Source organism: Sphaeramia orbicularis, chromosome 13 (assembly GCF_902148855.1).
Source record: "Sphaeramia orbicularis chromosome 13, fSphaOr1.1, whole genome shotgun sequence".
Classification (NCBI taxonomy): Eukaryota; Metazoa; Chordata; class Actinopteri; order Kurtiformes; family Apogonidae; genus Sphaeramia; species Sphaeramia orbicularis.
In genome coordinates this window covers 49,533,821-49,560,157 of record NC_043969.1, presented here as the reverse complement: position 1 = coordinate 49,560,157, position 26,337 = coordinate 49,533,821, and the positions used below count along the sequence as shown (strand labels likewise).

At 37.2% G+C, this 26,337-nt stretch overlaps 1 protein-coding gene across 1 annotated transcript in view; it reads left to right on the top strand.

Annotated features, from left to right (window-relative positions):
• Positions 1-26,337, top strand: part of abcc5 (ATP-binding cassette, sub-family C (CFTR/MRP), member 5) — a 55,050-nt gene that overhangs the window by 26,958 nt on the left and 1,755 nt on the right. The window contains exons 9-26 of the mRNA XM_030152365.1: positions 13,914-14,062; positions 14,181-14,288; positions 15,392-15,555; positions 16,987-17,191; positions 18,882-18,953; positions 19,046-19,170; positions 19,266-19,338; positions 20,606-20,809; positions 20,887-21,030; positions 22,299-22,395; positions 22,492-22,661; positions 23,283-23,429; positions 23,542-23,671; positions 23,821-24,290; positions 24,370-24,459; positions 25,044-25,233; positions 25,314-25,473; positions 26,099-26,177. Of these exons, the coding sequence (XP_030008225.1) occupies positions 13,914-14,062; positions 14,181-14,288; positions 15,392-15,555; positions 16,987-17,191; positions 18,882-18,953; positions 19,046-19,170; positions 19,266-19,338; positions 20,606-20,809; positions 20,887-21,030; positions 22,299-22,395; positions 22,492-22,661; positions 23,283-23,429; positions 23,542-23,671; positions 23,821-24,290; positions 24,370-24,459; positions 25,044-25,233; positions 25,314-25,473; positions 26,099-26,177 (2,777 nt within the window). The remainder of the gene's footprint in view (positions 1-13,913; positions 14,063-14,180; positions 14,289-15,391; positions 15,556-16,986; positions 17,192-18,881; positions 18,954-19,045; positions 19,171-19,265; positions 19,339-20,605; positions 20,810-20,886; positions 21,031-22,298; positions 22,396-22,491; positions 22,662-23,282; positions 23,430-23,541; positions 23,672-23,820; positions 24,291-24,369; positions 24,460-25,043; positions 25,234-25,313; positions 25,474-26,098; positions 26,178-26,337) is intronic.

The following is a 26,337-nucleotide window of genomic DNA, read 5'->3' as shown; positions in this document are numbered from 1 at the left end:
CAGATACAGACACAAGTACAGACATAAATACAGATACAAATACAAATACAGACACAAATAATAACACAAATACAGATACAAATACAGACACAGACACATACAGACACAGATACAAATGCAGACACTAATACAGATACAAATACAGATCCAGTCACAAATACAGACACAGTTACAGATACAAATACAGACAAAAATACAGATACAGACACAAATACAGACACATACAGATACAGACACAAATACAAACACAGATACAAATACAGACAAAAATACAGATACAGACACAAATACAGCCACAAATACAGATACAGACAGAACTACAGACACAGATACAAATACAGACAAAAATACAAATACAGACAAAAATACAAATACAGATACAAATACAGATACAGACAGAAATACAGACACAAATACAAATTCAGAAAAAAATACAAATACAGATACAGACACAAATACAGACACAGATAAAAAACAGACAAAAATACAGATACAGATACAAGTATAGACAAAAATACAGATTCAAATACAGATTCAATACAGATACAGACACAATACAAATACAGATAAAAAAAACAGACAAAAATACAGATACAGATACAAATACAGACAAAAATACAGATTCAAATACAGATTCAAATACAGACACAAGTACATATACAGATACAAATACAGACACAAATACAGATTCAAATACAAATACAGATTTAGACATAAGTACAGACATAAAATACAAACACAAATACAGACACAAATACATACACAAATACAGATACATGCACAAATAATAACACAAATACAGATACAAATACAGACACAAATACAGACACAGATACAAATACAGACAAAAATACAGATACAAATACAGATACAGACACAAATACAGACACAGTTACAGATTGAAATACAGACAAAAATACAGATACAGACACACAAACAACTACAATCACAAATACAGACAAAAATACAGATACAGACACAAATACAGATTCAAATACAAATACAGATACAGACACAAATACAGACACAAATACAGATACAGACAGAAATCGAGACACAAGTACAGATATAAATACAAATTCAAATACAAATACAGATACAGACACAAGTACAGACATAAATACAGATACAAATACAAATACAGACACAAATAATAACACAAATACAGATACAAATACAGACACAGACACAGACAGACACAGATACAAATGCAGACACTAATACAGATACAAATACAGACACAGACACAAATACAGACAGAAATACAGATACAAATACAGATCCAGTCACAAATACAGACACAGTTACAGATACAAATACAGACAAAAATACAGATACAGACATAAATACAGACACATACAGATACAGACACAAATACAAACACAGATACAAATACAGACAAAAATACAGATACAGACACAAATACACACACAAACTCAGATTTAAATACAGATTCAAATACAGATACAGACACAAATACAGACACAAATACAGATACAGACAGAAATACAGACACAGATACAAATACAGACAAAAATACAAATACAGATACAAATACAGAAACAGACACAAATACAGAAACAGACACAAATACAAATTCAGAAAAAAATACAAATACAGATACAGACACAAATACAGACACAGATAAAAAACAGACAAAAATACAGATACAGATACAAGTACAGACAAAAATACAGATTCAAATACAGATACAGACACAAATACAGATACAGACACAAATACAAATACAGATAAAAAATACAGACAAAAATACAGATTCAAATACAGATACAAATTCAGATACAGACACAAATACAGATTCAAATACAAATACAGATACAGACACAAATACAGACACAAATACAGATACAGACAGAAATCGAGACACAAGTACAGATATAAATACAAATTCAAATACAAATACAGATACAGACACAAGTACAGACATAAATACAGATACAAATACAAATACAGACACAAATAATAACACAAATACAGATACAAATACAGACACAGACACAGACAGACACAGATACAAATGCAGACACTAATACAGATACAAATACAGACACAGACACAAATACAGACAGAAATACAGATACAAATACAGATCCAGTCACAAATACAGACACAGTTACAGATACAAATACAGACAAAAATACAGATACAGACATAAATACAGACACATACAGATACAGACACAAATACAAACACAGATACAAATACAGACAAAAATACAGATACAGACACAAATACACACACAAACTCAGATTTAAATACAGATTCAAATACAGATACAGACACAAATACAGACACAAATACAGATACAGACAGAAATACAGACACAGATACAAATACAGACAAAAATACAAATACAGATACAAATACAGAAACAGACACAAATACAGAAACAGACACAAATACAAATTCAGAAAAAAATACAAATACAGATACAGACACAAATACAGACACAGATAAAAAACAGACAAAAATACAGATACAGATACAAGTACAGACAAAAATACAGATTCAAATACAGATACAGACACAAATACAGATACAGACACAAATACAAATACAGATAAAAAAAACAGACAAAAATACAGATACAGATACAAATACAGACAAAAATACAGATTCAAATACAGATACAAATTCAGATACAGACAAAAATACAGATTCAAATACAGATTCAAATACAGACACAAGTACAGATACAGATACAAATACAGACACAAATACAGATTCAAATACAAATACAGATATAAATACAGACACAGACACAAATACAGACACAGATACAAATACAGACACAGACACAAATACAGACAAAAATACAGATACAAATACAGATACAGACACAAATACAGACAAAGTTACAGATTGAAATACAGACAAAAATACAGATACAGACACACAAACAACTACAATCACAAATACAGACAAAAATACAGATACAGACACAAATACAGATTCAAATACAAATACAGATACAGACACAAATCCAGACACAAATACAGATACAGACAGAAATCCAGACACAAGTACAGATATAAATATAAATTCAAATACAAATACAGATACAGACACAAGTACAGACATAAATACAGATACAAATACAAATACAGACACAAATAATAACACAAATACAGATACAAATACAGACACAGACACATACAGACACAGATACAAATGCAGACACTAATACAGGTACAAATACAGACACAGACACAAATACAGACAGAAATACAGATACAAATACAGATCCAGTCACAAATACAGACACAGTTACAGATACAGACAAAAATACAGATACAGACACAAATACAGACACATACAGATACAGACACAAATACAAACACAGATACAAATATAGACAAAAATACAGATTCAAATACAAATACAGATATAGACACAAGTACAGACATAAATACAAACACAAATACAGACACAAATACAGACACAAATACAGATACATACACAAATAATAACACAAATACAGATATAAATACAGACACATACAGACACAGATACAAATACAGACACAGACACAAATACAGACAAAAATACAGATACAAATACAGATACAGACACAAATACAGACACAGTTACAGATTGAAATACAGACAAAAATACAGATACAGACACACAAACAACTACAATCACAAATACAGACAAAAATACAGATACAGACACAAATACAGATTCAAATACAAATACAGATACAGACACAAATACAGACACAAATACAGATACAGACAGAAATCGAGACACAAGTACAGATATAAATATAAATTCAAATACAAATACAGATACAAATACAAATACAGACACAAATAATAACAGAAATACAGATACAAATACAGACACAGACACAAATACAGACAGAAATACAGATACAAATACAGATCCAGTCACAAATACAGACACAGTTACAGATACAGACAAAAATACAGATACAGACACAAATACAGACACATACAGATACAGACACAAATACAAACACAGATACAAATACAGACAAAAATACAGATACAGACGCAAATACACACACAAACTCAGATTTAAATACAGATTCAAATACAGATACAGACACAAATACAGACACAGATACAAATACAGACAAAAATACAAATACAGATACAAATACAGGCACAAATACAGACACAGACACAAATACAAATTCAGAAAAAAATACAAATACAGATACAGCCACAAATACAGGCACAGATAAAAAAAACAGACAAAAATACAGATACAGACACAAATACAGATACAGACACAAATACAAATACAGATAAAAAAAACAGACAAAAATACAGATACAGATACAAATACAGACAAAAATACATATTCAAATACAAATACAGATATAGACACAAGTACAGACATAAATACAAATACAAATACAGACCCAAATACATACACAAATACAGATACATACATAAATAATAACACAAATACAGATACAAAGACAGACACAGATACAAATACAGACAAAAATACAGATACAAATACAGACACAGACACAAATACAGACACAGATACAAATACAGACACAGACACAAATACAGACAAAAATACAGATACAAATACAGATACAGACACACAAACACCTACAATCACAAATACAGATACAAATACAGACACAAATACAGTTACAGACACAAATACAGATACAGACAAAAATACAAACACAGATACAAATACAGACAAAAATACAGATACAGACACAAATACAGAAACAAATACAGATACAGACACAAACTCAGATTGAAATACAGATTCAAATACAGATACAGACACAAATACAGATACAGACACAAATACAGATACAGACACAGATACAATTACAGACAAAAATACAAATACAGGTACAAATACAGATACAGACACAAATAAAGACACAAATACTAATACAGACAAAAATACAGAAACAGATACAAACACCGATACAAATACAGATACAGACAAAAATACAGACACAGATACAGACACAAGTACACACACAGATAAAAAAAAAGAAGACAGACAAAAATACAGATACAGACACAAATACAGATAAAGACACAAATACAGACACAGATAAACAAGCAGACAAAAATACAGATACAGGCACAAATACAGACACAAATATAGATACACACACAAATACAGATACAGACAAAATTACAGATGCAAACACAAGTACAGACACAGACACAAATACAGATACAGACACAAAAACTGATACAGACACAAATACAGACACAAATACAGATACAGGCACAAATACAGACAGATACAAATACACACAAAAATACAGATACAAATACAGATACAGACACAAATACAGACACAAATACAGATACAAATACAGATAAAGATAAAAATACAGACACAAATACAGATTCAAATACAGATACAGATACAGACACAAATACAGACACAGACACAAATATAGACACAAATACAGATATAAATACAAATACAGACACAAATAAACATACAGGTACCAATACAGACACAAATACAGACACAGATACAAATACAGACACAAATACACCTACAGGTACAAATACAGACACAAATACAGACACAGACACAAATACAGATACAAATACAGACACAAATACAGGTACAGATACAAATACAGACACAAATACAGACACAGACACAAATACAGATACAGACACAAATACAGATTCAAATACAAGTACAGATATAGACACAAGTACAGACATAAATACAAATACAGACACAAATACAGATACATACACAAATAATAACACAAATACAGATACAAATACAGATACAGACACAAATACAGACACAGTTACAGATTGAAATACAGACAAAAATACAGATACAGACACACAAACAACTACAATCACAAATACAGATACAAATACAGACACAAATACAGTTACAGACACAAATACAGACACAAATACAGATACAGACACAAATAAAGATTCAAATACAAATACAGATACAGACACAAATCCAGACACAAATAAAGATACAGACACAAATACAGATACAGACACAAATACAGACACAAGTACAGATATAAATACAAATTCAAATACAAATACAGATACAGACACAAGTACAGACATAAATACAGATACAAATACAAATACAGACACAAATACATACACAAATAATAACACAAATACAGATACAAATACAGACACAAATACAGATACAAATACAGACACAAGTACAGATAAAAATACAGACACAGACACAAATACAGATACAAATACAGACACAGACACAAATACAGACAAAAATACAGATACAAATACAGACAAAAATACAGATACAGACACAAATACAGACACATACAGATACAGACACAAATACAAACACAGATACAAATACAGACAAAAATACAGATACAGACACAAATACAGACACAGACACAAACTCAGATTTAAATACAGACACAAATACAGACACAAATACAGATACAGACAGAAATACAGACACAGATACAAATACAGAAAAAAATACAAATACAGATACAAATACAAATATAGGCACAAATACAGACACAGACACAAATACAGACAAAAATACAAATACAGATACAAATACAAATACAGACACAAATACAGACACAGATGAAAAAACAGACAAAAATACAGATACAAATACAGACACAGACACAAATACAGACAAAAATACAGATACAGACACAAATACAGACACAGACACAAATACAGATACAAATACAGACACAAATACAGACACAGACACAAATACAGATACAGACACAAATACAGACAAAAATACAGATACAGACACAAATACAGACACAGATGAAAAAACAGACAAAAATACAGATACAAATACAGACACAGACACAAATACAGACAAAAATACAGATACAGACACAAATACAGACACAGATACAAATACAGACAAAAATACAGATTCAAATACAGATTCAAATACAAATACAGATACAGACACAAATCCAGATACAGACACAAATACAGACACAAGTACAGACACAGACATATACAGACAGATACAAATGCTGACACAAATACAGATACAAATACAGACACAGACACAAATACAGATACAGACACAAATACAGACACAGATAAAAAAGCAGACACAAATACAGATACACACACAAATACGGATACAGACAAAATTACAGATACAGACACAAGTACAGACACAAATACAGATACAGACACAAATACAAATACAGATAAAAAAACAGACAAAAATACAGATTCAAATACAGACACAAGTACAGATACACATACAAATACAGATATAGACACAAGTACATACACAAATACAGATACATACATAAATAATAACACAAATACAGATACAAAGACAGACACAGATACAAATACAGACAAAAATACAGATACAAATACAGACACCGACACAAATACAGACACAGATACAAATACAGACACAAGTACAGATACAAATACAGACACAGACACAAATACAGACACAAGTACAGATACAAATACAGATACAGGCACAAATACAGACACAGTTACAGATTGAAATACAGACAAAAATACAGATACAGACACACAAACAACTACAATCACAAATACAGATACAGATACAGATACAGACACAAATACAAACACAGATACAAATACAGACAAAAATACAGATACAGACACAAATACAGAAACAAATACAGATACAGACACAAACTCAGATTGAAATACAGATTCAAATACAGATACAGACACAAATACAGATACAGACACAGATACAAATACAGACAAAAATACAAATACAGGTACAAATACAGATACAGACACAAATAAAGACACAAATACAAATACAGACAAAAATACAGAAACAGATACAAACACCGATACAAATACAGATACAGACATAAATACAGACACAGATACAGACACAAATACACACACAGATAAAAAAAAAAGAAGACAGACAAAAATACAGATACAGATACAAATACAGACAAAAATACAGATTCAAATACAAATACAGATACAGACACAAATCCAGACACAAGTACAGATATAAATACAAATTCAAATACAGATACAGACACAAGTACAGACATAAATACAAATACAAATACAGACACAAATACAGACACAAATAATAACACAAATACAGATACAAACACAGACATACAGACACAGATACAAATGCAGACACAAATACAGACACAGACACAAATACAGATACAAATACAGACCCAAATACAGACAAAAATACAGATACAAATACAGATCCAGTCACAAATACAGACACAGTTACAGATTCAAATGCAGACAAAAATACAGATACAGACACAAATACAGACACATACAGATACAGACACAAATACAAACACAGATACAAATACAGACAAAAATACAGATACAGACACAGACACAAACTCAGATTTAAATACAGATTCAAATACAGATACAGACACAAATACAGATACAGACACAAATACAGATACAGACACAAATACAGACACAGATACAAATACAGACAAAAATACAAATACAGATACAAATACAGACATAAATACAGATTCAAATACAAATTCAAATACAGATACAGATTAAAATACAGATACAAATACATACACAAATACAGACACAAATATAGATACAAATACAGACACAAATACAGACACAAATACAGATACAGACACAAATACACTTACAGGTAGAAATACAGACTCAAATATTGACACAAATACAGACTCAAATAAAGACACAAATACAGATACAGACACAAATACACAAACAAATACAGACACAGACAGAAATACAGATACAAATACAGATACAGGTACAAATACAGACATAAATACAGATTAAAATACAGATTCAAATACAAATACAGAAACAGACACAAATACAGACACAAATTCAGACACAGATACAAATACAGACACAAATACAGACACAGACACAAATACAAATACAGACACAAATACAGACACAGGTAGAAATACAGACACAAATACAGACACAAATACAGATATAAATACAAATAGAAACACAAATAAACATACAGGTACAAAGACAGACACAAATACACCTAGAGGTAGAAATACAGACACAGATACAGACACAAATACAGATTTAAATACAGATTCAAACACAGATACAAATACAGATACAGACACAAATACAGACACAAGTACAGATACAGATACAAGTACAGACACAAATACAGATTTAAATACAGACACAAATACAAATATAGATACAGACACAAGGACAGACATAAATACAGACACAAATACAGATACAAATACAGACACAGACATAAATACAGACACAAATACAGACACAGACACAAATACAGATACAGACACAAATACAGATACAAATACAGACACAGACACAAATACAGACAAAAATACAGATACAGATACACAAACAACTACAAACACAAATACAGATACAGACACAAATACAGATACAGATACAAATACAGACACAGACATAAATACAGAAAAAAATACAGATACAAATACAGATACAGACACAAATACAGACAACGATACAAATACAAAGATACAAATACAGACAAAAATACTGATACAGATACAAATACAGACACAAGTACAGACACAAATACAAATACAGACACAAGTACAGACACAAATACAGACACAAGTACAGACACAAATACAAATACAGACACAAGTACAGACACAAATACAGACACAAGTACAGACACAAATACAAATACAGACAACAATACACATACAGATACAAACACCGATACAAACACAGATACAGACACAAATACAGACACAAATACAGACACAAATACAGATACAGACACAAATACAGACACAGATGAAAACAAACAGACAAAAATACAGATACAGATACAAATACAGACTAAAACACAGGTTTAAATACAGATTCAAATACAAATACAGATACAGACACAAGCTCAGATTTAAATACAGATTCAAATACAGATACAGACACAAATTCAGACACAAATACAAATGCAGACACAGATACAGATACAGACACAAATACAGACACAGATACAAATACAGACAGAAATACAAATACAGATACAAATACAGATACAGATATTTTATGATACAAATACAGATTCAGATACAAATACAGGTACAAATACAGACACAAATACAGACAAATACAGGTACAAATACAGACACAAATACAGACAAACATGCAGATACAGATACAAATACAAATTCAGATACAGTTACAGATACAAATACAGATACAGATACAAATACAAAGGCAGTAGCGAGTTCCACTTTGAAATGCATCCAGATGAATCAGAGGAGAACCGATCCAGACAATTCTAAAGGGCCCTTAAAATAAGGTAAGCAGAAAACCTTTTGATTCTAAAATCAGAATTTCTGCAAATTGACTACTCTAAATTGAATTGTCTGAACCTGGTACTTCTATGATGCTAAAGTTATAATTAAAGATTAATAATCGCATGTTTATGAAAAATTGAGTAGTCTCATTGGCTTGAAATGTTTACAAGTAAGATGTAAGCATATTCATTTTATTAATTTCTTTTATTACTCCGCCATCGGCATTAAGTTGGGAGATCCGCAAGTGGCACAGAGCTCGTTTCGCAAGTGGCAAACGTTTTTTATTTTTTATTTATTAAATTACTCCACAAGTGGCGTCGAGTGTGGAGCTCCGCAAGTGGCATAGAGCTAGTTTCGCAAGTGGCGAACATTAGGGATAATTAGGGATAGATAGGGATAGATATATAATTTTTATTTTTGTGTGTCTGTGAAGACCTGTCCAATTCTCTTGGTCTCTGTGATTCTGGGTCTCTGTGTTTGCGTCTTTTTTTCTGAAACTCTTTGTTTGTTTTGTGGTGTGTTTAGATAAAGAGAAAAACTGCAATAGTAGACTGCAGAAATAAATACATTTTTAAATTCCTTTACTTCAGTAAAGTTACATAAAAAAACGGTAAAAGTTAAAATGTTTACTCAAGAGTGATTAATTTGAGTGGATTTCGTATATGATAAGATAAAATAAAGAACAACATTGGAGTATAATTCATGTTGTGAAAGTATAGAGGCACTAAACTGCCTAAATTATTTCATTAATATAATTCTTTAATACCAAGCTGTCTTTAGATTTGTTTTATTATGATGTTGACACTTGAGTAGAAGTGAATAGGTGCTATTTGATTATAATACTATAATAAATATGTTGAACTAAGTAATGATTTATTAATGTGTTGAATTCAGACGCTTCTAGTAGGGGGTGTTATTGAATAACCAGTAGATATAGGTTTGATTAAAGGTATAGAGCCCATAAATAATATGAACTAGATACATCATGGGTTTGTGGTTTTGCATGTGAATAGCAATTAAGGCCTATTGCTATTCCTCCTACATATTCTGACTGATTGACTGCTGGACTTACTGACTGACTAATAGACTGGTAAAACCTATAGACCCATGTGTTTCTGGTCGAGATCAATAAAAAAATAAAATAAATGGTGCTACATGTACAAGAATGAAAGAAATACTCATGAAAGTAAAAAAGTATGTTGTATGATGTTGCATGGTGGATAAGTAAGAAAGCAAATGGTCAGGGATTCATTATTAGAAAATTCTTAAATAAAAAGTAAATAAACTTTGAATAAGAAACTAAGTGGATAAACAACTCCCACAATTAGTATGAAGGATTCATTTTCTTTGTATTTTTTCATGCTGATCTAATGAAGAGAAATAAGTATGTAGGACATTTACAATCATTTTAGTTTAAATTGAAGAGTAAATGTATGAGATGCTTGACAATTTAAGTTCTTTTGGGGGATTAATAATGTAATCCTTGTACCTAAATAAACCCTCAAATTATTTCTTTTCATTGCTGAGATATGGAATTCAAGAGAAAATTCATAATGATAATGGTTCACATTTTGCAAATCACATAACTTCCTTAATGGTTATAAGAAATTACATAAATTTGAAAATTATTGTATTTATCATCCATAATTTGTAGGGATGATGGAGTGATATTATAATGAAAAGGAAACGGAGGAGCGGAGGAGATAATTGACTTCAGCAGAATATATGAGTAAAGTACTAACCAGTAGAGAAGTCTGTTTTGTTAATTTTGTTTCAGGAGACCTGCTGAAATCAGACCCTGTCATAAAACCAGGACTGTGGGTCCTCATTAAAGTGAGAAGGAGGACAATTGGACCAGTTTGGAGCGGAAGGGTCCATTTCAAATTCTGCAGACCACATCAACAGCAGTGACAGTCAAAAGAAAATGACCTGGCTCTAAGGTTGTCACAGTGACAGTGGGGTGATTTGTCTTCCTGGCGACTGTGGGGAAGTTCTGGGCCACAAAAGGGACCCCTTTAGATAGATAAGAATTAGGGGGGTCATCTCAAACCCACAGAAGAAACCACCTGATCCCAGTTGCTATAGAGGATAAATCACTCATACAGGTAATCAGTAAAAGGTCCCTGTGAAAATCTGATCATGGACAGACCTCGGAGTGATCAGATCAAGTCAACAATTAAATTTATAAAAATGAGACCAAAAAGAATCCAGACTTTTTCTTGGAGCTTCCAACAAAAGAACATGTTAACACATCCATCGTATTGAACTTAAACTCCTGAAGGGTTAAACTCGTCACGAAAAGTCTGTGAAGGTGCTGTGTCCATCAGCAATTTCTTCAAACATCTCTGATGAAACTATTAGTCGGATTCCTATTAAAAAATTGTATGTATCTTCCTTGGGAGGATGTCTACAAAATTTGGTCATAGTTTTGAGAAATTTTGATTCATCAATCTTTTAATGAATTTTTTAAATTTTCTAAATGTTCCTTTACTACTAATGGTCCATATTTGGATGGTTTAGAACACAGGTGTCAAACTCCGGTCCTCGAGGGCCAGTATCCTGCATGTTTTAGATATTTCCCTCTTCCAGCACACCTGCGTCAATTAATAATCAGCTCATCATCATGCTCTGCAGAAGCCTGATAATGATGTAATGGCTTCCAGGTGTGCAGGGAGATGGAGATATCTAAAACATGCAGGATACCGGCCCTCGAGGACCAGAGTTTGACATCCCTGGTTTAGAACATGTGAATGGTTCGAAATATCAATATAGTTCCTAGTGATCACTAATAGAAGTCATATATGGACTTTGATTGGATGAGTTGAGTTCTCCTCCAGTGAAAGTCCCGCCCACTTCTATTGTTAGCTTGATCTGCATCCAGACCACAGGACTGGAACATAGGGCAGAACCTGACAACGTCACACATTCAACTGGTTCTGATCCACATAGGACAGATGCCGACGTACAGGGACACTGGGACTGTTTTTTATCTATGTTCAGCCGTGAAACACAATTCCATTATGACCTTTCATTGTTTATGATTCAATCAGTCTGAGAGGACATGACACTTCTGACATTCAGCCAATCACAGGTGTTTTCAGACAGAAGGGGAGGTCGCAGTATGTAGCTGTATGTACGGTGTTTATGAAACCTGAACTGGATGCGATTCTTCAAATTGACACAGATCTTCTGGGTCGTCTGGTTTTCGCTTCCATTTCAAATCTGTATGCTAGGTTAGTTCTCCTTCAGTGGAGGTCCACAGCCCCTGTAGCTTCAACTTGATGAAGTTTCATCAGTTTCACCTTCAGACTTGTGATGATTTAAAATTGATTTGTTGTTGAATGTTCATGTTTCACTATGAAATGGTGTATAATATGCATTTTCTGACGCCACAAACTGGACACTGGAAATTAATTTAACCCATGCGTCTTAACATCTGACATCCATGTGATGAAACCCATTGACCTGGACCTTCTCTAATGTGTGTTGTTAATTTAGATGAAAGGACGAGTTTTGGGTGAGATTTTCTTCCAGTTTTTCAGGTGTGATGAGGAAAAACCTTGACAGAGTTCTGCTGTTTCAGGAATCCGTGATGAGGAGCGCAAGATCCTGGAGCTTACCGGATACTTCCAGAGCATCACTGTGGGCGTAGCTCCCATTGTTGTGGTCATCGCCAGCGTGGCGACTTTCTCCACTCACATGTTGCTAGGATACGACCTGACAGCAGCCCAGGTACCAGATCTGTCATCTTTAGTGCTGAGGTCACATCCATGTGTTTGATAGGTTGATCTGATTGGTTGATTATTGACTTCATTGACTGTTTTTATGAATTTCCTATCTGTCTCTTCAGGCCTTCACTGTGGTAACTGTCTTCAATGCCATGACCTTTGCCCTTAAGGTGACCCCGTTCTCTGTTAAGTCCCTGTCTGAGGCTTCAGTGGCAATGGAGAGATTCAAGGTTAGTTACACAAGTACTCATCAACCATGTGTGTGCATGAGTCCTGATCTGTGTTTTATTATCTTTAATCTAATTTTACTGACCAAAACCGGCTCTTAACTGTTTTTACTGAACTATGTTTTTACTCATTCTTTTTGTTGTACAACACTTTGATGGAAAGTGCTAAACTACTAACTTAAATACAGAGCTAACACCAAACCAGCCTTTTCTCTACATGTGTAGAGACATAGTGTAAGTCAGCCATGGCATTCCCCAAGGCTCAGGCCTGGGCCCAGTGGGTCAGCTCATTCATTCTATTTCAGCATACAGTCACTCAGTTATATTTAAATAAGTTATGCAAGACTCCCCAATCCAAGCAGCCAAACAAATGTTCCCGTGCCTCTCTGACATTAAGTCCTAGATGTCCCAAAATGTCAGAATTACACAGGTCATATCTGGGGTCTGTAGGACCCAAGCACTTATTAGTATATGTGAATAGTATGAAAGAGTCAATCACATGTATATGGGCTCAGTGTACACAAACTCACAAAACTGTGTAAGGATATAGTTTAGGTACTTCAAACATGTTCAGTTTCCTATTGACAACGTGATTAAAAGTTCTAAAAATTGAGACTTTTTGTTGAACAGTTCTTTTGTGGCGATGCAGTGAATTATGAGGATTCACCAGAAATGGTGGTTTGACCTAGACACTAAACAATTTAGTAGACACTTATAATAATAATAATAAAAATATGTTTTATTTGTAAGTGCATTTGTAGAGAACCAAGGACACTGTGCACCACTCAAAAGTCAATAAAACAATGAAGAAAAACAACATACAATAAGTACAGGACAGTGTAATTGCAATGGAAGTTGTAACAGTGAGTAGGTGATTCTGAAAGAGGTGGGTCTGGAGTCTGGATCTGAAGATGCACAAAAACGCCTCTTTGAGCCCTGAACCCAACAGGAAGTCAGTCCCCTGTTTGGACCTGAACACACCATATTGTCCCTGACATGAAGCTGAATGTGTGGACAGCTTCAGCCAAACTAAAGTCCCAGTGAGTTTCATGGCTCTGGTCCCAGTTTGACCCAGTGGTTTACTCAGCCTCTCCGTCTCCTTTCAGAACCTCCTCCTGTTACCGGAGGTTGACAGCATCCCAGCATTGCCTGGCGACCCTGAGGTTGCCGTGGAGATGTGTGGAGCCAGCCTGGCGTGGGACGGAGGAGGACAGAGCGCTCAGCCGAGTCCGTGTGTCCGACCGGCCGCCAGACTCCGACACAGAGACAAGTGAGGACATTCACAGCCTGAGAGACAGAGATCTGTGGAGCCCTGACTCATACAGCACTGAGACCCTGATCAAATGTACATGATATGGACAAAAGTATGTGGACATGTTGAATTCAGGTGTTTCTTTTCCAACAGGGGTCTGGGATACAAAGCAATAATGACTAATGTCAGAATAAGTTTCATTTTGGGATAAATATCAGTGCTTTGGTTAGTTTGGGTTAATTGTTATCTTTGTTTCCAAAATGCCTCAGAGATGGTTTTAACTTAAATTCTCCCAACATTGATTTTGTTTTTGTTTTGTTTTTTATCCAGGACTGATTTGATATGTTCTACCTCTAAATTTCTATGATATTTTTCATGCTCTGACTGTAAATAATAATTTTCTACCAACAATTAACCATCTACTTTCTTCACATCTCACTGGGGAAGAAAAATCTCCCATCAAACTTTAAGGAAATATTGATGTTTTTATTTCAGATCCTCATGAACAGGACATGTTACAGCTGTAGACATGATGTGTCCCAATATTTTTGTCCATATAGTTTGTAAACATCAATATTTCCTTATTTTCTTTACAAAACTAACCTGCACAGTTATGTTTATCCCATAATATAAAACTATATTCTGACATTAGTCATTATTGTTTTGTATTCCAGACCCATTACAAAAGAAACACCTGGATGCAACGCATCCATATACTTTTGTCCATATAGTGCAGAATACGTATGAACAGTTTTCAAGTCCATGTTTAGTCCAGTCTTTTTCTTATCTCAGTTAAACTCATGACTAGGGCTGTGTATCGGCAAGAATCAGGCAATACGATACAAAATCACAATACTAGGATCACGATATGATATATAACGATATATCATGATACTGTTAAAAAGGCAATTTTTTGTTTGTTTCTTTTTTTACAATTATTATTTCCTTGAAGAATTGAATTACACCAGAAATATGCACAAATACTAAACACATTTTTATTTGATCACAACAAGATCTAATGCTATATCACAAAATGCTCCTGTGTCAAAACTTAAATGTTTTACAGACATTACAGTTTAAGATCCTGTTCAAATGTTCATATTCTATTAGTAACTAACATCATAACATTATTTTTGTGCAATCCCAACAATGGAACTAACATTATTTAATAAAAGAGTGTTAAATATTAATAAATAAAATATAAACAAAAAGAAAAACAAAAAAACAAAAATGAACCTCCATAATGTCTGCATTTGAATAAATACCTAAAATATCAATACAGTACTTTTTAATATCGATACAGTATTGTGAAAGGAAATATCGCGATGTATTGCAGAACCAATATTTCTTACACACCAGCCGTTGTTTCTTGAGATGATGGTATTAAAACCACATGTTGAAGTCCTGCCTCAGTTCATGATGGAGGTTCTGTTGTGTTTCATTGTTCAGGTGCAGAGACCGAAGAGTCCTGCAGGAGGAGGAGGAGGAAGAGGAGGGGACCGGATCTCTGCTGAGAGGAGGAGGAGGACCAGAGGCATTGTCCAGTCCAGAGGAGGAGGAGGAGGAGGAGGTGTGTCCTCCCCTCCTGCCCGTCCCTCCTCCAACCATTCAACTTCAGAGCACTTTGCACTGCATTAACCTGAGAGTCCACCAGGTAAAACCTCCACCACCACCACAGTTCAGCTTCTGTAGAACAGTAGAACCAGTGAGTCTTTACTGCAGTGAAGTGTAGTCCAAGCTCTGAAATGTCGTCAAATAGAAAAACCTACAGAGCTCAACCTGAGCTCCTATTGGTCTAATGTTCAGACGATGAAACCGTTAGTCAGGTCATCTGATTCACCTGGTTCTGACTTTTACATCATTTTCATCTTATTATATCTTATGTATTTTACATCGTTTCCATTTATTCCATCTTATCTATTTGTCTTTCGTGTCCCTTTTATCTAGCATTTTGAGTTTTGGTATTCTTACTTTTAAGGCACTGTGTCCATCGTTGTTGTTTTCAGTAGCAATTTCTTCAAACATCTTTAAATTTTTTATGTATCTTCCTTGGGACCACGTCTACAAAGTTTGTTTACAGTTTTCAGAAATTTAGATCTTTGACCATTTCTTTAAATATTAAAAATGTTCCTTTCCTTCTATTGGTCCATATGTTAATGGTTTAGAACATGTAAATGGTTCCAGATATCAGTCTAGTTCCTATTGATCACTGATAGAAGTCATATATGGACTGTGATTGGATGAGTTCAGTTCTCCTCCAGTGAAAGTCCCGCCCACTTCTATAGTTAGATCGATCTGCGTCCAGACCACAGGACTGGACCATAGGCTTTGTTCATACAGCGGGTGTTAATGCACAATTCAGATTTTTTGTTGAAATCTGATTTTTTTTGTGTGCTCGTTCTTATTCCACATTAAACGCAACTTCTATCTGTTTTAATCTGAACTTAATGCAACCCTGAAGTGACCCACATGCACAAAAGAGGTCCTGATGGAATACGAGACCCCACAGACACACACTGTGTTTACTGAAATAACACTCCTGAGACACAGAATTGTGACGTTTGTCACATTTCTTTGATGCCAAAGTCGGATAAATGCAACCTGGCTGTTCAGACTGAAGTCGCATTGCAGAATATCAGATACGTATCAGATTTAGGACCACATATGAAAGTGGTCCGGGTCAGATTTAGGACCACATATGAAAATGGTCCGGGTCAGATTTAGGACCACATATGAAAGTGGTCCGGATCAGATTTAGGACCACATATGAAAATGGTCCGGGTCAGATTTAGGACCACATATGAAAATGGTCCGGGTCAGATTTAGGACCACATATGAAAGTGGTCCGGGTCAGATTTAGGACCACATATGAAAATGGTCCGGGTCAGATTTAGGACCACATATGAAAGTGGTCCGGATCAGATTTAGGACCACATATGAAAATGGTCCGGGTCAGATTTAGGACCACATATGAAAATGGTCCGGGTCAGATTTAGGACCACATATGAAAGTGGTCCGGGTCAGATTTAGGACCACATACGAAAGTGGTCCGGGTCAGATTTAGGACAACATATGAAAGTGGTCTGGGTCAGATTAGTGCTGTTCAAACTGTCTTTAACAGATCGGATACAGGTCACACATGGACAAACAAATTGGATTTGGGACTCATTTGCATTGAGTCTGAATGTAGCCATAGAGACAGAACCTGACAACCTCAGAAATTCAACTGTGGATTGATTTGTGACAGAACATGACGCTGACAAACAGGGACACTGGAACTATTTTCTTTCAGTTTAATTGTCGTCCTTCATTCTGGTTCCTCTTTGGTTCTCCTCCTGTTCCAGGGGAGGCTGGTGGGAGTTTGTGGAAGTGTCGGCAGTGGAAAGACTTCGCTGATCTCCGCCATCTTAGGACAGGTGACTTCAAACTAACAGTCTCTGAGCTTCTGCTGCTAGTGCATGAGTGGTATTGATTATCGATTTGTTCCTGATGGCTGTTGTATTGACAGATGACGGTGTTGGAGGGCAGCGTGGCCGTCAGAGGACGACTGGCCTACGTGGCCCAACAGGCCTGGATCCTGAACGCAACGCTTCGAGACAACATCCTGTTTGGACGGGAGTACCAGGAGGACAGGTGAGACGGGGACACGCCTACAGGTCAGGTGGTACACATGAGTATGACACGTTGGTTTGTCCGGAGGCTGACGGGCTGAGCTGTGTTGTGTTCAGGTACCAGTCGGTGCTGAGCGTGTGTTGTCTGAGACCGGACCTCACTCTGCTGCCGAATGCCGACCTCACTGAGGTAAACCTGCTTTCACTATTATCAGACCAACAGAGGGCGCTGTACTGCACTGTAACCTGTAAAACACACAAACATCTGAACGGTTTTAGTATCGTGACATTTATGGGCTTTTTTTTAAAAGTTAGTACCAAGTGTTGTATCATGTGAATCAGGACCTAAACTGAAAGTAGTCTTTGTTTTTTATCTTGTGTCTTTTACGTTATTTTAATCTTTATTGTCTTCTGCTCATATGTATAGATTATCAACAGTTATCAGTTAAAACAACCATTATAGCAGGCCTATTGTTCTTTGTGTTGTTTATGTAATAAAAATGTCAGAAAATGTATTTTTTTTAACAATTCTTTTGCACTTTTTTTCAGGAAGACCTTAACTTTCAATATTTGGCCATTAATTACTATTATTATATGTAATAAATGCTTAAAACAGTGTGTTATTGAAAAAAAAAACACTCCCCCAAAAACAGACTTGCATTTTTTAACATTTATCATGAAAAACTACTGTAAATGTTCATCATAAACTTCCAACTATTTTCCATGTGCTCAAACATTTTAGTTTGTCTAGATCATTCTGTGTACATGTTCTTCTTCTTTTTGGTTCTTTGGTGTCATTTGGATCCTGCTGATAGTCTGTGTTCACTTTCTGTCTAGTTGTAGACAGAGCCCCCCATTTCACAGACAAAAACATCCATCATCTGATTTAAATACACACACTGCATATGTGTATGAACTGGACAGATCTGCATAGACATTTACAGATATATAAATGTAAATATATACACATTTATAGAATATTTACAGCTAAAATACAACTATCAATGAACTATACAAACTGCAAGAATACAGATAAAAACTGTGAAAAAAGATGGAAAAAAAAAATGGTGAAATTCGACGAAACATGGCAAAACACACTAGGAGAACACTTCAAAACAGCACTATCACTATTATATACAATTATTCATTTACTGCTAAAACCTCACTAAAATGCTGCTAAAAGTAATAAAAATCTTCCATGTCTCTGTCACCAACTGCACTCTGCTGTGCTAAGCCCCACCCACTTCCACCCCTCCCCTCAGCCAATGCAGACCTGTACCCTGATGTCTGCAGACCAATAGAAAGAACTCAATGTCAGACAAAAGATGACATTTGAATTTTGGAGTTACAGTCATTTACGTAGGATGTAAAAATGTGGCGTTGGAGACACAACCGTCCTGAAAGGGTTCATGTAGTGGTTGAACTCATCATTACTCGTCTTCCTTTCTCCTCATCAGATTGGCGAACGCGGTGCGAACCTGAGCGGCGGTCAGCGGCAGCGAATCAGCTTGGCCCGTGCTCTGTACAGCGACCGGGACGTTTACATCCTGGACGACCCACTGAGCGCGCTCGACACCCACGTGGCCAACCACATCTTCAACAACGCCATCAGGAAGCAGCTCCGCCACAAGACCGTCATCTTCATCACACACCAGCTGCAGGTAAACGCCAGCTGACGGGCACCGCTGTGTATACTGCTGCCGTGGAAACAACCTCTGACCTCTGTATGTGATCGTAGTACCTGGTGGACTGTGACGATGTGATCCTCATGAGAGACGGTAGTATAGTGGAGCAGGGTCACCATGACAACCTGATGAAGCTGAACGGAGACTACGCCGCCATGTTTAACCACTTTCAGCTGGGAGACGCCCCATACATAGAGGTACCTGTCTGTCCGTCTGTCTCCTACTATTATCTGTTGTGATCGTGTATGTCTGTCTGTCATCACTATTAACTTTATTAACCCTTTTAAGACCATTGTGTCTCAGGCGACACATTTTATATTTTCTGTTGTTCAAATTACCGTAACTCCTGAACCGCTTGCACTATTGACAAAAGTATAACATATTAGGGTAGAGGCCTGCATTGGCTGAGGGGGAGGAGTGGAAGTGGATGAAGCAGAGAGCAGCAGAATGCAGTCGATGAGAGAGACATGGAAGATTTTTTTTACTTTTAGTAGCGTTTTAGTTAGGTTTTAGCTGTGAATTCTTATAAATAATTGTATATAATAGTGATAGTGCTGTTTTGAAGTGTCCTACTAGTGCGTTTTGCCGTGTTTTGTCTAGTTCCGCTGTTTGTTTGGGGTTTTTTTCATCTTTTTTCACTGGTTTTATCTGTATTTTTGCGGGTTGTATAGTTCATTGATAGTTGTATTTGATCTGTAAGTATACTATAAATGTCTGTATATTTGTACTGTATCTATGTGTAAATCTCTATGCAGATCTGCACAGGGCATACACAGATGCAGTGTGTGTGTTTGAATCAGATGATGGATGTTTTTGTCTGTAAAATGAGGGGTTCTGTCTACAACTAGACAAACTGAACACAGACTGTCACACAGGCTAAGAATGACTAGAGAAAACTAAAAATAAGAAGAAGAACATGGACACAGAATGATGTAGACAAACTAAAATGTTTCAATAGTTGGAAGTTTATTTCTGTAAACTCAACAAGTTTCATTCTGCACATTGTTTTTCATAATAAATATGATAAAATACAAGTCCGTTTTTTTTTTTTTTTTAATTTTTGCTATAACACACTATTTATTACATATAATAATGATAACTTTCAATATCTGTATTTAATTCAGTTTTTCCTGAAAAAAGGTGCAGAAAAATTGGCCAAAAAAAGACATTTTTTGACACTTTCATTACAAAAACAACTTAAAGAAATCTAGGTCTGTTATAATAGTATAGGTAGTCCTAAAAGGATTAACTGGAAAACCATCAATGTACCAAACTGCAGTTTATTGTCATGTTTTGAAGTCCTTTTGCACGTTATATTTTGTCTTTTAGGTCATTTTTCCTCATTACATTTATAAATGATAAATTCTACTGTTTTCCAGTAAACTGCTCCATACGTCCACCATCGTCACTACCTAGTCCATGTTCTCTAATGGCTTCATTCTGGTCTTTCTTCTATTGGTTTTAGCCTCTTAACAGGAAGAGCGGTGGTTCTCAGAGGAAACCAGCCGACAGTAAACCTGGATCAGTGAAAAAAAACAACAGTCCACCAGTGAAGGACGGCGGTAACCCAACCCCCTTTACACATGCGTTTGTTTGGCCTTGTTCAGAGTCTGACTCTCTTCTTTTCATTGGTTTCACTGTGTCATGTGACATTAAAGGGGAGGAGCAGCAGTGTGGGGGCGTGGCCTGGCCGGTGTTTCGTCTCTACATGTCAGAGTGCGGTGGCTCCGCCTCCTGCCTGCTCATCCTGGTCCTGTTCGTCTTGAATGTGGGAAGCTCCGCCTTCTGTCAGTGGTGGCTCAGCTACTGGGTGAACCAGGGCAGCGGGGTGAGGAACGCCTCCCCCATCACTCCCAACTCCTCCCCACCTCCAACTGCTCCTCCTCCCCACTGCTAACTCTTTCTCTTCACCTCTTAACTCCTCCTCTTCACCTCTGACTCCTCCTCTTCACCAGTAACTCCACCTCTGACTCCTCCTCTTCACCAGTAACTCCACCTCTGACTCCTCCTCTTCACCAGTAACTCCACCTCTGACTCCTCCTCTTCACCTCTGACTCCTCCTCTTCACCTGTAACTCCACCTCTGACTCCTCCTCTTCACCTTTAACTCCACCTCTTCACCTCTGACTCCTCCTCTTCACCTCTGTCTCCTCCTCTTCACATCTGACTCCTCCTCTTCACCTGTAACTCCACCTTTGACTCCTCCTCTTCACCAGTAACTCCACCTCTGACTCCTCCTCTTCACCAGTAACTCCACCTCTGACTCCTCCTCTTCACCTCTGACTCCTCCTCTTCACCTGTAACTCCACCTCTGACTCCTCCTCTTCACCTTTAACTCCACCTCTTCACCTCTGACTCCTCCTCTTCACCTCTGTCTCCTCCTCTTCACATCTGACTCCTCCTCTTCACCTGTAACTCCACCTTTGACTCCTCCTCTTCACCTCTTCCAGAACACCACTGTAACCCAGGGCAACAGTTCAGCTGTCAGCATCAGCATGAAGGACAATCCCATGATGCAACACTACGTCGCTATCTACGCCTCCTCCATGGGGGTCATGCTGCTCCTCAAACTGATCCGGGGCGTCGCTTTCGTCAAGGTACAAGTACACTTACTGTGGTCGAAGTAGAAGTACTGATTCTTCTTCTTCCCTGCAGTAGTGTTGGGTTTCACCTTCAGACGTTCTGATTGGTTCTCATTGCGTCCTGTAGGGAACCCTACGAGCTTCCTCCAAACTACACGACGAGCTCTTCCATAAGATCCTCCGCTGCCCCATGAAGTTCTTCGACACGACGCCGACTGGACGGATCCTCAACCGCTTCTCCAAGGACATGGACGAAGGTACAAACAGGACTGTCATGTGGTTATAGGATGTTCTGAAGGTGCAGCGGTTGCCGACCACTTACATCATTTATACTTAAAGTTTACATATAATGATGGCCCTGGTTTCATTAACAGATACATCTGTCTTTGTGTCTTCATCTCCACAGTGGACACCCGTCTGCCCTTCCAGGCTGAGATGTTCATCCAAAATGTGATCCTGGTCTTCTTCTGCCTCGGTGTCATCAGCTGTGTTTTCCCATGGTTCCTTGTGGCGGTGGGTCCTCTGGTCTTGCTGTTCGCTGGTCTCCACAGCGTCTCCAGAGTCTTCATCCGGGAGTTGAAGCGTCTGGACAACGTCACCATGTCCCCTTTTATGTCCCACATCACATCCAGCATTCAGGGCCTGGCCACACTGCGGGCCTACAACCGGGGACAGGACTTCCTGCACCAGTACCAGGTTCTGCTGGACCAGAACCAGGCTCCATTCTACCTGTTCAGCTGTGCCATGCGCTGGCTGGCGGTACGTTTGGATGTCATCAGCGTGGCTCTGATCAGCATCACGGCCCTGATGATGGTCCTGATGCACGGACAGATCCCTCCCGCCTACGCCGGACTGGCCATCTCTTACGCCGTGCAGGTGAGTCCGCTCAGGTACATTCAGGTCCACTTCCTGTGGGCGTGACCAGCGGCTGGCTCACGGCTTCTGTGTCTTTCAGTTGACAGGTTTGTTCCAGTTCACAGTGCGTTTAGCCTCTGAGACTGAAGCTCGCTTCACCTCTGTGGAGAGAATCCACCATTACATCCAGGTACTGGGGCTCACTGGTCCTTCTGGTGTCACTGGTCAGAACACGACCAGTACAAAGTAGGCTGTGACGTAACTGGGAGTCGTGGAGTTAATGTGTGCAATGTCATGGATCAGACTGTGGATATGGATTAAGGGTCCAGACGTTACTAAAGACAAAATATGGACCATCATAGAAAACTGTCAATCATCTCTGACCCTCCATCAGTGTCTGCTGGTGCGTTTACTGACCCTGTCCAATACTTTATGTCTTCTCTTGTTTTGTTGCATCACTGTGTGGACATTGGGGAGTGAGTTTGTGAAACATAATGTTTAACATTTCCATCTGTGGATGATGCAGAGTTTGAAAATAATCACTGTGGAACTATTCACTCAATGTTTTTTTCTTTTTTCATTTTTAATTTTTCTCTTACGGTTCGTTGTGTGATTGACCACCCCTCTGTCTTCATCATTAACTGAGAGGGCGTGGAGCCAGATTAGCTTTGGAGGTTTTAGATCCAGATCTGTAAACACCTGTGTGTCAGTGCTGATGTCATCAACCCTTCTGACCAATCAGCTGCTGTATTTCACTGTGTCGTTTCTTTTCAGTCCCTGTCCCAGGAAGCCCCGGCCCGGGTCAAAGGTCACGCTCCGCCGGTGGACTGGCCCCAGCAGGGGAAGTTGGTGTTCAGGGAGGTGGAGATGAGGTACCAGGAGAACCTGCCTCTGGTCCTGAACCGGATTTCCTGCACCATCCGACCCAAAGAGAAGGTCGGCATCGTAGGGCGGACTGGCTCAGGTAGGAGTGGCTTCCGGGTTTGTTGGGCGGGGCCACTGGGCCGCAGGCGTTGACACTGAGGTGTGTCGTCCTGTGTTCAGGGAAGTCATCTCTGGGCGTTGCCCTGTTCCGGCTCGTGGAGTGCTGTGGAGGATCGATCCTAATTGACAGTGTTGACATCAGCGACATCGGATTGGCCGACCTCCGCAGTAAACTGTCAATCATCCCCCAAGACCCGGTCCTGTTCAGCGGGACCCTCAGGTGGGTTCAGTTCAGTTCATTTTAATAAAGTTCAGCTTAGTCTGGTTCAGTTCAGTCCAGTTCAGTTTAGTCCGGTTCGGACTGGTTCTGTTTACCTGCTTTAAGGTTCATGCTTGCAGTAGGAACCACATCCTGTGTGACACTTTCTCAAACTGAACCATGAATTTTTTGAATGTTCCACCTGTAATAAAACCTCAACGGAACATCAGCATTTAACATGTTCCACAGATGAAGAATCTTCAACAAACACTAGAACATGTGTCTCCGTCAGTCAACAACAAATACAACAGGAAATTAAAAATTCACCCGTCTGTATGAGTCCTGACGGTGTGGAGTTGAAGTTCAGAGTCTCAGATGTTCTTCACACTCTTTCACCTCCTGTTGTCAGGTGTGAACTGGTTGTAGTTCCTGTTGGTAAAAAACAGGAAACTGTTAAAAAACTAACTTTAAATTTCAGAGCCACAAAAATATGAGGCTCATGAATGAAAGAAACAGACAAGAATGACAATGAATGCTGTGCTCTGTAATCTTTTTTTTTTTTTTTTTTTTTTTTAAATAAAGCCTCGACTGTATTTGCTCAGACCTGGTTTTGATTCTTTCTTTGGTGTTTGCTACTGATGTTCAGGTTCAACTTGGACCCATTTAACCAGTACACTGAAGACCAGATCTGGAACGCCCTGGACCGGAGTCACATGAAGGAGTGTGTGAGTGGACAAACATACACACAAACACACGCAGACACACACCATGTGACCAGCTGTCAGTCATGTGACGCGGACGCTGCTTCTGTGTGTTGTATAAGACCAATCAATGACCAATCACTTCTTTATTAAACTCAGCCTGGTTTATTCTCTTCCTGCTGTT